Here is a 14,458-nt window from a genome sequence, read left to right as displayed (position 1 = left end):
ATTAACATGCAAATTAGTAACATATTGGCTCTTAATTAGTCATTATTAAGTACTTATTAATGCTTTATTCTGCATGGCCTTATTATACAACCAGTAAGCCATTAACTAAGAGTCTTCCCTCAATAACCTCAGAATTATTGCTTATTAGTAACCCTAACCCCAACCCTAACCCTAACCCTAACCCCAACCCCAACCCTAACCCTAACCCTAACCCTTATATGTTCCCCTAGTGTCCAAATAACTCTAAATTAAGTCTTTGTTACTTAAAATATGTTATGGTAACACTTTAGTATGGGGAACATATTCACCATTTATTAGTTGCTTATTAACATGCAAATTAGTAACAAATTGGCTCTTAATTAGTCATTATTAAGTACTTATTAATGCCTTATTCTGCATGGCCTTATTATACAACCAGTAAGCCATCAACTAAGAGTCTTCCCTCAATAACCTCAGAATTATTGCTTATTAGAAACCCTAACCCTAACCCTAACCCTAACCCCAACCCCAACCCCAACCCTAACCCCAACCCTAACCCTAACCCTAACTCGAACCCTTATATTTCCCCTTAGTATCCAAATAGCTCTAAATTAAGTCTTTATTACTTAAAATATGTTATGGTAACACTTTAGTATGGGGAACATATTCACCATTAATTAGTTGCTTATTAACATGCAAATTAGTAACATATTGGCTCTTAATTAGTCATTATTAAGTACACCTTATTATACAACCAGTAAGCCATTAACTAAGAGTCTTCCCTCAATAACCTCAGAATTTTTGCTTATTAGTAACCCTAACCCTAAACCCTAACCCTAACCCTAACCCTAACCCTAACCCTTTACCCTAACCCTAACCCTAACCCTAATATGTTCCCCTAGTGTCCAAATAACTCTAAATTAAGTCTTTGTTACTTAAAATATGTTATGGTAACACTTTAGTATGGGGAACATATTCACCATGAATTAGTTGCTTATTTACATGCAAATTAGTAACAAATTGGCTCTTAATTAGTCATTATTAAGTACTTATTAATGCCTTATTCTGCATGGCCTTATTATACAACCAGTAAGCCATTAACTAAGAGACTTCCCTCAATAACCTCAGAATTATTGCTTAATAGTAACCCTAAACCTAACCCCAACCCTAACCATAACCCTAACCCGTATATGTTCCCCTAGTGTCCAAATAACTCTAAATGAAGTTTTTGTTACTTAAAATATGTTATAGAAACACTTTAGTATGGGGAACATATTCACCATTAATTAGTTTCCTATTAACATGCAAATTAGTAACAAATTGGCTCTTAATTACTTATTAATGCCTTATTCTGAATGGCCTTATTATACAACCAGTAAGCCATTAACTAAGAGTCTTCCCTCAATAACCTCAGAATTATTTTTTAATAGTAACCCTAACCCTAACCCCAACCCTAACCCTAACCCTAACCCCAACCCTAACCCTAAACCCTAACCCTAACCCCAAACCTAAGCCGTATATGTTCCCCTAGTGTCCAAATAACTCTAAATTAAGTCTTTGTTACTTAAAATATGTTATGGTAACACTTTAGTATGGGGAACATATTCACCATTTATTAGTTTCTTATTAACATGCAAATTATGGCCTTATTATACAACCAGTAAGCCATTAACTAAGAGTCTTCCCTCAATAACCTCAGAATTTTTGCTTATTAGTAACCCTAACCCTAAACCCTAACCCTAACCCTAACCCTAACCCTAACCCTTAACCTTAACCCTAACCCTAACCCGTATATGTTCCCCTAGTGTCCAAATAACTCTAAATTAAGTCTTTGTTACTTAGAATATGTTATGGTAACACTTTAGTATGGGGAACATATTCACCATTACTTAGTTTCTTATTAACATGCAAATTAGTAACAAATTGGCCCTTAATTAGTCATTATTAAGTACTTACTAATGCCTTATTCTGCATGGCCTTATTATACAACCAGTAAGCCATTAACTAAGAGTCTTCCCTCAATAACCTCAGAATTATTTCTTATTAGTAACACTAACCCTAACCCCAACCCTAACCCTAACCCTAACCCTAACCCTAACCCCAAACCTAACCCTAACCCGTATATGTTCCCCTTGTGTCCAAATAACTCTAAATTAAGTCTTTGTTACTTAAAATATGTTAGGGTAACACTTTAATATAAGAGTCTTCCCTCAATAACCTCAGAATTATTGCTTATTAGTAACCCTAACCCTAACCCGAACCCCAACCCCAACCCTAACCCTAACCCTAACCCTAACCCTAACCCAAACCCTTATTCTGCATGGCCTTATTATACAACCAGTAAGCCACTAACTAAGAGTCTTCCCTCAATAACCTCATAATTTTTGCTTATTAGTAACCCTAACCCCAACCCCAACCCCAACCCCAACCCTAACCCTAACCCTAGCCCTAACCCTAACCCTAACCCTAACCCTAACCCTAACCCGTATATGTTCCCCTAGTGTCCAAATAACTCTAAATTAAGTCTTTGTTACTTAAAATATGTTATGGTAACACTTTAGTATGGGGAACATATTCACCATTTATTAGTTTCTTATTAACATGCAAATTAGTAACATGTTGGCTCTTAATTAGTCATTATTAAGTACTTATTAATGCCTTATTCTGCATGGCCTTATTATACAACCAGTAAGCCATTAACTAAGAGTCTTCCCTCAATAACCTCAGAATTTTTGCTTATTAGTAACACTATCCCTAACCCCAACCCTAACCCTAACCCTAACCCTAACTCCAACTCTAAACCTAACCCTAACCCTAACCCCAAACCTAACCCTAACCCTAACCCGTATATGTTCCCCTTGTGTCCAAATAACTCTAAATTAAGTCTTTGTTACTTAAAATATGTTAGGGTAACACTTTAATATAAGAGTCTTCCCTCAATAACCTCAGAATTATTGCTTATTAGTAACCCTAACCCGAACCCCAACCCCAACCCTAACCCCAACCCTAACCCTAACCCTAACCCTAACCCTTATTCTGCATGAACTTATTATACAACCAGTAAGCCATTAACTAAGAGTCTTCCCTCAATAACCTCAGAATTTTTGCTTATTAGTAACCCTAACCCCAACCCTAACCCTAACCCCAACCCTAACCCGAAACCTTATATTTTTCCCCAGTATCCAAATAGCTCTAAATTAAGTCTTTGTTACTTAGAATATGTTATGGTAACACTTTAGTATGGGGAACATATTCACCATTAATTAGTTTCTTATTAACATGCAAATTAGTAACAAATTGGCTTTTAATTAGTCATTATTAAGTACTTATTAATGCCTTATTCTGCATGGCCTTATTATACAACCAGTAAGCCATTAACTAAGAGTCTTCCCTCAATAACCTCAGAATTTTTGCTTATTAGTAACCCTAACCCAACCCCAACCCTAACCCCAACCCTAACCCTAACCCTAACTCGAACCCTTATATTTCCCCTTAGTATCCAAATAGCTCTAAATTAAGTCTTTATTACTTAAAATATGTTATGGTAACACTTTAGTATGGGGAACATATTCACCATTAATTAGTTACTTATTAACATGCAAATTAGTAACATATTGGCTCTTAATTAGTCATTATTAAGTACACCTTATTATACAACCAGTAAGCCATTAACTAAGAGTCTTCCCTCAATAACCTCAGAATTATTGCTTATTAGTAACCCTAACCCCAACCCTAACCCTAACCCTAGACCCTAACCCCAACCCTAACCCTAACCCTAACCCTAACCCTAACCCTAACCCTAACCCTAACCCCAACCCCAACCCTAACCCTAACCCGTATATGTTACCCTAGTGTCCAAATAACTCTAAATTAAGTCTTTGTTACTTAGAATATGTTATGGTAACACTTTAGTATGGGGAACATATTCACCATTTATTAGTTTCTTATTAACATGCAAATTAGTAACAAATTGGCTCTTAATTAGTCATTATTAAGTACTTATTAATGCCTTATTCTGCATGGCCTTATTATACAACCAGTAAGCCATTAACTAAGAGTCTTCCCTCAATAACCTCAGGATTTTTTGCTTATTAGTATATATATATATATATATATATATATATATATATATATATATATATATATATATATATATATATATATATATATATATATATATATATATATATATATACACAAACAAGCACTTCCTGTGCGGGAAACACCTTGACTAATGCAAGGACATGAGGAAATGGGCGTGGGCGTGGTGATTACAACTTGTTCATTAACTAATGGTCTTTTTGCACGCTCATGATAACGCCCAGGAGACAGGACGGAGATTTACACACCAGCTCATTCCCTCCACGCCATTCCCAGACAGGGTAAATAATGGGAGCAAGAAGTGATTGCTTCCCTTCAGGAAACAAACTCTCCCACTCAAAGTGGCCAAAAAAGAAATGAGTTATTCAGCATAAACACGCAGCTTTAGTATGGTGCATTTACAAAGCTTTTCATCAATTAATTACGTATTTATGACTGCAGTCGTGGTATGTAATTAACTTTTTAAGCTGTGCAATTTAATTGAATTAAAGTCACATTTTCAAGCAAAACGAGCTTAAAGGAGCACCGTCGTGGATGACGTTACGTCAGACTAGGACTGGGCGACATGGCAAAAAAAACTACTACTTTTTGATCTACTTTTAGCACATTTCGACCATGGCCGAGTCACAAAATGTCTTCACCGGTTTTTGGGTTTTGTATTTCCTGCAGACTCAGCTAAACCAAACAGAATGAGCACAAGGATGCACTAGATGGGACAATGCATGTGAAATGAGTCAAACCAATTCTACAAACCCCCGTTTCCATATGAGTTGGGAAATTGTGTTAGATGTAAATATAAATGGAATACAATGATTTGCGAATCCTTTTCAACCCATATTCAGTTGAATATGCTAAAAAGACAACATATTTGATGTTCAATTCAAAGAATTGAATCCATGTAATGCTTTAAAAAGGCAAATGGATGACACAAAAAGCCAAAAGGCTTGTTTCCGTTGCGGTCCATTACATATTCACCACATTTGATACATTCAATAATAAAATAAATATATAACCTGTAACATGTATATAAAAAATATGTTAAAAAAAATGGATAAATCAATGTGAGTCTGTGGAACGCCCTCCCTGACCACCTGAGGGTACAACAGACTGTGGATGCGTTTAAAAAAGGCTTAGAAACCCTTTTTTTTTTAGGTATATGCATACTAGTTCTAGCTATTAGGCTGTTCTAGTTTTTATTTTTATTTATTTTTATTATCTTTTTATTTTTATTTTATTTTTTTAATACATTGTAGCACTTTGAGGTTGTTTAGTCAATGGAAAGTGCTTTTTACAAATAAAATCTATTATTATTATTATTATTATTATTATTATTGTTATTATAAATGATGTACATATACACAGTATACATGTCAGGTGATTTGAAAAACAATATATACAAAACATGGGGTGGGGGGGTATATACACTATGTACATGACACTATGTACAAACCCCGTTTCCATATGAGTTGGGAAATTGTGTTGGATGTAAATATAAACGCAATACAATGATTTGCAAATCCTTTTCAACCCATATTCAATTGAATGCACTACAAAGACAACATATTTGATGCTCAAACTCATAAACTTTATTATTATTTTTTTTTAATAATAATTAACTTAGAATTTCCCAAAGTAGTTGGGAAAGGGCATGTTCACCACTGTGTTACATGGCCTTTCCTTTTAACAACACTCAGTAAACGTTTGGGAACTGAGGAGTGTCATGTCTGTGTGATCATGTTTTTGTTTTGGTCATGTTTGGTTTTTGGACTTTTTGTGCACTTTTGTTTTGTCACCATAGCAACCCATTAGTTTTCACCTGTCACGTCACGCACCTGTTTCCCATTTTGAGTCGCGCACCTGTTTTCGTTAATCATGTCTATAGTATTTAAGTTCATTGTTTTCAGTTTGTCGTTCTGACGACATCCCCGCATTTATACTCTCCACACACTTATGACCCTTGCTGCGCTTTTTCATGCCGTTTTTGTCCACGCCAAGTAAGTTTTGTTTATTATTGCCACAGTTAGTGTTTTTTGTTGTTCATAGTTTTTGCCTTTGTGCAAGTGTTTGGTTTCATAGTTTGTTCTCCGCCATTGAGCGCGCCTTTTGTTTACTTCCTTGTTTTGTATTTATAGTGTTTAAATAAAAAATTTACTCACATTCCCGTCTCACCCGAGCCAACTTTCTGTTGCATCTCGGAAAAGCAAACACTCAGGACCAAGTCATGACAAGGAGACACATTTTTTTAAGCTTCTCAGGTGGAATTCTTACCCATTCTTGCTTGATGTACAGCTTAAGTTGTTCAACAGTCCGGGGGTCTCCGTTGTGCTATTTTAGGCTTCATAATGCGCCACACATTTTCAATGGGAGACAGGTCTGGACTACAGGCAGGCCAGTCTAGTACCCGCACTCTTTTACTATGAAGCCATGTTGATGTAACACGTGGCTTGGCATTGTCTTGCTGAAATAAGCAGGGGCGTCCATGGTAACGTTGCTTGGATGGCAACATATGTTGCTCCAAAACCTGTATGTACCTTTCAGCATTAATGGCGCCTTCACAGATGTGTAAGTTACCCATGCCTTGGGCACTAATACACCCCCATACCATCGCAGATGCTGGCTTTTCCACTTTGCGCCTATAACAATCCGGATGGTTCTTTTCCTCTCGTCCACAGTTTCCAAAAACATATCGAAATGTGGACTCGTCAGACCACAGAACACTTTTCCACTTTGTTTCAGTCCATCTTAGATGAGCTCAAGCCCAGCGAAGCCGACGGCGTTTCTGGGTGTTGTTGATAAACGGTTTTCGCCTTGCATAGGAGAGTTTTAACTTGCACTTACAGATGTAGCGACCAACTGTAGTTACTGACAGTGGGTTTCTGAAGTGTTCCTGAGCCCATGTGGTGATATCCTTTACACACCGATGTCGCTTGTTGATGCAGTACAGCCTGAGGGATCGAAGGTCACGGGGTTTAGCTGCTTACGTGCAGTGATTTCTCCAGATTCTCTGAACCCTTTGATGATATTACGGACCGTAGATGGTGAAATCCCTAAATTCCTTGCAATAGCTGGTTGAGAAAGGTTTTTTCTTAAACTGTTCAACAATTTGCTCACGCATTTGTTGACAAAGTGGTGACCCTCGCCCCATCCTTGTTTGTGAATGACTGAGCATTTCATGGAAGCTACTTTTATACCCAATCATGGCACCCACCTGTTCCCAATGTGCCTGTTCACCTGTGGGATGTTCCAAATAAGTGTTTGATGAGCATTCCTCATAGGACTCCTGAGGCAGCAGACAGGTACCGACAGGCCAAGCGGTGTGCGGCTTCAGCGGTCGCAGAGGTAAAAACTCGGACATGGGAGGAGTTCGGGGAACCCATGGAAAACGACTTCCGGACGGCTTCGAAGCAATTCTGGACCACCATCCGCCGCCTCAGGAAGGGGAAGCAGTGCAGTGTCAACACCGTGTATGGTGAGGATGGTGTTCTGCTGACCTCGACTGCGGATGTTGTGGATCGGTGGAGGGAATACTTCGAAGACCTCCTCAATCCCACCAACACGTCTTCCTATGAGGAAGCAGTGCCTGGGGAGCCTGTGGTGGGCTCTCCTATTTCTGGGGCTGAGGTTGCTGAGGTAGTTAAAAAGCTCCTCGGTGGCAAGGCCCCGGGGGTGGATGAGATCCGCCCGGAGTTCCTTAAGGCTCTGGATGCTGTGGGGCTGTCTTGGTTGACAAGACTCTGCAGCATTGCGTGGACATCGGGGGCGGTCCCTCTGGATTGGCAGACCGGGGTGGTGGTTCCTCTCTTTAAGAAGGGGAACCGGAGGGTGTGTTCTAACTATCGTGGGATCACACTCCTCACCCTTCCCGGTAAGGTCTATTCAGGTGTACTGGAGAGGAGGCTACGCCGGATAGTCGAACCTCGGATTCAGGAGGAACAGTGTGGTTTTCGTCCTGGTCGTGGAACTGTGGACCAGCTCTATACTCTCGGCAGGGTCCTTGAGGGTGCATGGGAGTTTGCCCAACCAGTCTACATGTGCTTTGTGGACTTGGAGAAGGCATTCGACCGTGTCCCTCGGGAAGTCCTGTGGGGAGTGCTTGGAGAGTATGGGGTATCGGACTGTCTGATTGTGGCAGTCCGCTCCCTGTATGCTCAGTGCCAGAGCTTGGTCCCCATTGCCGGCAGTAAGTCGGACACGTTTCCAGTGAGGGTTGGACTCCACCAAGGCTGCCCTTTGTCACCGATTCTGTTCATAACTTTTATGGACAGAATTTCTAGGCGCAGTCAAGGCGTTGAGGGGATCTGGTTTGGTGGCTGCAGGATTAGGTCTCTGCTTTTTGCAGATGATGTGGTCCTGATGGCTTCATCTGGCCAGGATCTTCAGCTCTCACTGGATCGGTTCGCAGCCGAGTGTGAAGCGACTGGGATGAGAATCAGCACCTCCAAGTCCGAGTCCATGGTTCTCGCCCGGAAAAGGGTGGAGTGCCATCTCCGGGTTGCCCCAAGTGGAGGAGTTCAAGTACCTCGGAGTCTTGTTCACGAGTGAGGGAAGAGTGGATCGCGAGATCGACAGGCGGATCGGTGCGGCGTCTTCAGTAATGCGGACGCTGTATCGATCCGTTGTGGTGAAGAAGGAGCTGAGCCGGAAGGCAAAGCTTTCAATTTACCGGTCGATCTACGTTCCCATCCTCACCTATGGTCATGAGCTTTGGGTCATGACCGAAAGGACAAGATCACGGGTACAAGCGGCCGAAATGAGTTTCCTCCGCCGGGTGGTGGGGCTCTCCCTTAGAGATAGGGTGAGAAGCTCTGTCATTCGGGGGGAGCTCAAAGTAAAGCCACTGCTCCTCCACATCGAGAGGAGCCAGATGAGGTGGTTCGGTCATCTGGTCAGGATGCCACCCGAACGCCTCTCTAGGGAGGTGTTTAGGGCACGTCCGACCGGTAGGAGGCCGCGGGGAAGACCCAGGACACGTTGGGAAGACTATGTCTCCCGGCTGGCCTGGGAACGCCTTGGGATCCCACAGGAAGAGCTGGACGAAGTGGCTGGGGAGAGGGAAGTCTGGGCTTCCCTGCTTAGGCTGCTGCCCCCGCGACCCGACCTCGGATAAGCGGAAGAAGATGGATGGATGGATGGACATCAAATCTGTTGTTTTTGTAGCATATTCAACTGAATATGGGTTGAAAATGATTTGCAAATCATTGTATTCCGTTTATATTTACATCTAACACAATTTCCCAACTCATATGGAAACGGGGTTTGTATATATGTTTCCAGGAACACTCATAACTACTTCTAACTGGTATTCTATAGGAATGAGAGGCGGGAGTTGGGTTGGACCAGGACAACTGAAGAAAAGGTTTAATAGGGCACTCACCTTGATTAAACCATTCCTCTACAGTTAGCCACGGAAGCAGCAGCCCAAAAAACACAAAGCACATAAGAAGAGAGAAAGGGCATGGTGAAAAAGCCATGCTTATTACATGAGAACACAATATGCTGTAAAAAAAAAAAGAAAAAAGTCATCGTTTGTGCAAAAAGGAGACGAGATCGAGCAGAGAGGGAGTTCAGAAAAGATTAAAGAGAGAAAAATAATCATGAAGCACTTATAAGAGGGAGAGGAGAAAATATGTGAAGCCATTAGTAGTCTATAAGTGTTGAGTTCAAAGAGCCTGCGTCAATGTAATATTTCTGTCCAGACGGACAGTAAAATGAAAGACTCAATTGTTAAAAGTCTTTTCTTTAGACAAGTTAGTCTAAAGAATGAAAAAAACAAGCTTTATACACTGCAAAAAGTGAAATCTAAGTACGATTAAATATCTCAAATAAGGGTGATATTTGCTTATTTTCTGTCTGATAAGATCATTCTTCTCACTAAGCAGATTTTATGTGTTTTACTTGTTTTAAGTGTTTTGGTCCTAAATGATCTCAGTAAGATATTACAGCTTGTTGCTGAGATTTGATGACCTATATTGAGTAAAACATGCTTGGAACTAGAATATCAACTGTTGTAAAGCTGTGTCATCAACACTCACAAGTATAAAACTACTTTATTTAAAGTAATAATTTCTTATCTCAAGCATGAACAAAAAAATCATGATTTTGACACAATTGTGTCTCATAATTAAAACAGATGACAGCCAAATGGACTTTGCTGGTTTATTTTCAATGAAACAATAGAAAATATGTACTCATATAGTAGTACAGTTGGCACAGTACAGTAAACTGACAGTTAATATTTAAACATTTAACATTTCTAACAATTTTGAACAGAAATAGTTCATGCACATTCAGATAAATTCTTCAAAATTACAATTAAAAATTGTAATTTGTATATATGCGCACTAATTGACTGAAAGAGCACGCACTTGGCGCGATGATGTCATGTTATCCATGGAAAAATGCATTTTTAGACAATATGATTTGCCTGAGCGGCTAGGAGACCCCGAGAGTAACAAGCGCTTGCCTTGTTGCCTTTCCATTAAGAACAATAAATTAGTTTTTAGTATAAGTTTGCTGGTTTCAAGAAATGTAATGCCGAGCGCATATCATTATGTCAAGATAATGGCACTAGCATTTATTTCATTTAAGAATATTTTTCAACATATTGAGCAAAAAGGTTTCATTTGTTTTTTCTACCAAGAAAAGTGCACTTGTTATTAGTGAGAATATACTTATTTTAAGCTATTTTGGGGTTCATTGAGGTTAGCTAATTTTACTTGTTTTGGAAAGTCTTGACAAGCCACATTTTCTATTCTATTGGCAGATAATTTTGCTTAGTTCAAGTAAAATACCCCTCATTTTTGTATTTTTTTTTCTTGTTTTTGAACACTGACTTTTTGTGTGTCCTCAATTGCTGTGTTTATTGCTATTCTGAATGTTGCTGGGTCGGGTTTGGTTTTGGAATTGGATTGCATTATTATGGTATTGTTGTGTATTGTTTTGTTGGATTGATTAATATATATATATATATATATATATATATATATATATATATTTTTTAAATACATTAAAAAAAACATCCAAATCCCGATTTTTTTTTGACCAATTATTAAAAAACTAAAAAATGTTCCCCCCAAAAAAGTAAAAAATAAAAAATAAAGTTGGTACACTTTATTGCTATTCTGAATGTTGCTGGGTCGGGTTTGGTTTTGGAATTGGATTACATTGTTATGGTATTGCTGTGTATTGTTTTGTTGGATTGATTAATAAATTCATTTAAAAAATAATAATAATAATAAATAAATAAATAAAATAAAATAAAATAAAAGTGCACTTGTTATTAGTGAGAATATACTTATTTTAGGGTATTTTTGGGTTCATTGAGGTTAACTAATTTTACTTGTTTTGGAAAATTTTGACAAGCCGAATTTTCTTGTTCTATTGGCAGATCATTTTGCTTAGTTCAAGTAAAATACCCCTCATTTTTGTATTTTTTTTCTCTTGTTTTTTTTAACACTGACTTTTTGCAGTGTACATGCTTCATTAAACTCACAGCGTGAAAAGAAGGAAGAAGAAAAAAAGAAAAAAAAGTGATGTTAATTGCAGACTGCTCATTAACTAACCAAAGCTGTCATCATCATGCTCTGTTTTCCTTCCCACTGAATGTGACATTAAAGTGAAGAGGAGGCAACAAATGTCTGACAACAGCGTCACTTAACAACATCGCCGAGCTTCTTTACGGCTATATTTAATGTTCCTCTGTGAAAGAACACCTTGAGGGTGTGCAGCAGCGACACACCACTCCTTATTCCACCCGTGCTTGCACACGGCGACGTGTTTATGGGGATAATTGCTTACTTTATAAGCCTGCTTACGTGCAACCTTTTTCTTCTTTTTTTTTGCACACCTATGATTTTGAGGGATTCCTCCCATTGAGTCGTTAGGAAAGCGGCGGTCACCAGCGTGAAATTACACCTCATTGGGCGACTGATTAATGGCGGCCGTTATCGCCGTAACCGCGGGAAGATAATGCTGTTGTGTCGCCGGGGAGCTGGGCGGAGCTTACCACACATCTGAACATGGCATGTGACAAGGAGCGTCACACCTGACACATTATGCTGACAACACCCTGTTGAGAGGCAATTATTTCACTCTACATACCGTATTCTCCAAACCATAGGGCGCACCGGATTATAAGGCACACTACCGATGAATGGTCAAATTTTGATTTTCTTTCATATATAAGGCGCACCGGATTATAAGGCGCACTGCCGATGAATGGTCTAATTTTGATCTTTTTTCATATATAAGGCGCACCGGATTATAAAATGCACAGCCGATGAATGCTCCATTTAAAAAAAATATTTTCCATATATAAGGCGCACCGGAATATAAAGCGCACTGCCGACGACTGGTCTATTTTTTATCTTTTTTCATATATAAGGCACACCAGATTATAAAACGCACTGCAGATGAATGGTCTAATTTTGATACTTTTTCATATATAAGGTGCACCAGTTTATAAGGCACACAGCCGATGAATGCTCTATTTAAAAAATATGTTTTTCCATATATAAGACGCACCGGATTATAAAGCGCACTGCCGACGACTGGTCCATTTCTGATCTTTTTTCACATATAAGGCGCACCGGTTTATAAGACGCACTGCCGATGAATGGTCCAATTTTGATCTTTTTTCATATATAAAGCGCACCGGATTATAAGGCGCACTGCCGACGGCCGGGCTATTTTTGATCCTTTTTCATATATAAGGCGCACCGGATTATAAGGCGCACTGCCGACGACTGGTCTATTTTTGATCCTTTGTCATATATAAGGCGAACCGGATTATAAAACGCACTGCCGATGACTGGTCTATTTTTGATCTTTTTTCTTACATATGGCGCACCGGATTATAAGGCGCACTGCCGATGAATGGTCAAACTTTGATCTTTTTTCATATCTAAAGCGCACCGGATTATAAGGCGCACTGCCGACGGCTGGTCTATTTTTGATCCTTTTTCATATATAAGGCGCACCGGATTATAAGGCGCACTGCCGACGACTGGTTTATTTTTTATCCTTTGTCATATATAAGGCGAACCGGATTATAAAACGCACTGCCGATGGCTGGTCCATTTTTTTATCTTTTTTCATATATAAGGCGCACCGGTTTATAAAGCGCACTGCCGACGAATGGTCCAATTTTGATCTTTTTTCATATATAAAGCGCACCGGATTATAAGGTGCACTGCCGATGGCTGGTCTATTTTTTTTAAATCCTTTTTCATATATAAGGCGCACCGGATTATAAGGCGCACTGCCGACGACTGGTTTATTTTTTATCCTTTGTCATATATAAGGCGAACCGGATTATAAAACGCACTGCCGATGGCTGGTCCATTTTTTTTATCTTTTTTCATATATAAGGCGCACCGGTTTATAAGGCGCACTGCCGACGAATGGTCCAATTTTGATCTTTTTTCATATATAAAGCGCACCGGATTATAAGGCGCACTGCCGATGGCTGGTCTATTTTTTATCCTTTTTCATATATAAGGCGCACCGAATTATAAGGCGCACTGCCGACGACTGGTCTATTTTTGATCCTTTGCCATATACAAAGCGAACCGGATTATAAGACGCACTGCCAATGAATGGGCAAATTTTGATATTTTTTCATATATAAAGTGCACCGGATTATAAGGCGCACAGCCGATGAATGCTCTACCTAAAAAAAATATTTTTCCATATATAAGGCGCACCGGATTATAAAGCGCACTGCCGACGACTGGTCTATTTTTTAAAATCTTTTTTCATATATAAGGCGCACCGGTTTATAAGACGCACTGCCGATGAATGGTCTATTTTTTTTAAATATTTTTTCATATATATGGCGCACCAGATTATAAGGCGCACTGCCGACGAAAGGTCAAATTTTGATCTTTTTTCATATCTAAAGCGCACCGGATTATAAGGCGCACTGCCGACAGCTGGTCTATTTTTGATCCTTTTTCATATATAAGGCGCACCGGATTATAAAACGCACTGCCGATGAATGATCCATTTAAAAAAAAAAAGTTTTTCATATGTAAAGCGCACCGGATTTTAAGACGCACTGCCAATGAACTAAAACTAAAAAACTTAACAAAAAAATAATTTTTCATATATATGGCGCACCGGATTATAAAGCGCACTGCCGATGAATGGTCTAATTTTGATCTTTTTTCATATCTAAAGCGCACTGGATTATAAGGCGCACTGCCGACGGCTGGTCTATTTTTGATCCTTTTTCATATATAAGGCGCACCGGATTATAAAACGCACTGCCGATGACTGGTCTATTTTTTTAAATAGTTTTTCATATATATGGCGCACCAAATTATAAGGTGCACTGCCGATGAATGGTCAAATTCTGATTTTTTTTCATATATAAAGC

At 39.2% G+C, this 14,458-nt stretch overlaps 1 protein-coding gene across 6 annotated transcripts in view; it reads right to left on the bottom strand.

Moving 5' to 3' along the window:
- The window catches only part of LOC140679258 (splicing regulator ARVCF-like), a 349,408-nt gene that overhangs the window by 94,704 nt on the left and 240,246 nt on the right, over positions 1 to 14,458 (bottom strand). For 3 of the 6 annotated variants that reach the window (XM_072914305.1, XM_072914310.1, XM_072914306.1), the window contains exon 8: positions 9,455 to 9,472. The exons of the other annotated variants lie outside the window; for them this stretch is intronic. In XM_072914305.1, coding sequence (XP_072770406.1) covers positions 9,455 to 9,472 — 18 coding nt within the window. The remainder of the gene's footprint in view (positions 1 to 9,454; positions 9,473 to 14,458) is intronic. 6 annotated transcript variants of the gene reach the window in all.

This window comes from Nerophis lumbriciformis, linkage group LG12 (genome assembly GCF_033978685.3).
Source record: "Nerophis lumbriciformis linkage group LG12, RoL_Nlum_v2.1, whole genome shotgun sequence".
Classification (NCBI taxonomy): Eukaryota; Metazoa; Chordata; class Actinopteri; order Syngnathiformes; family Syngnathidae; genus Nerophis; species Nerophis lumbriciformis.
This window is presented reverse-complemented; position numbering and strand designations above follow the sequence as displayed.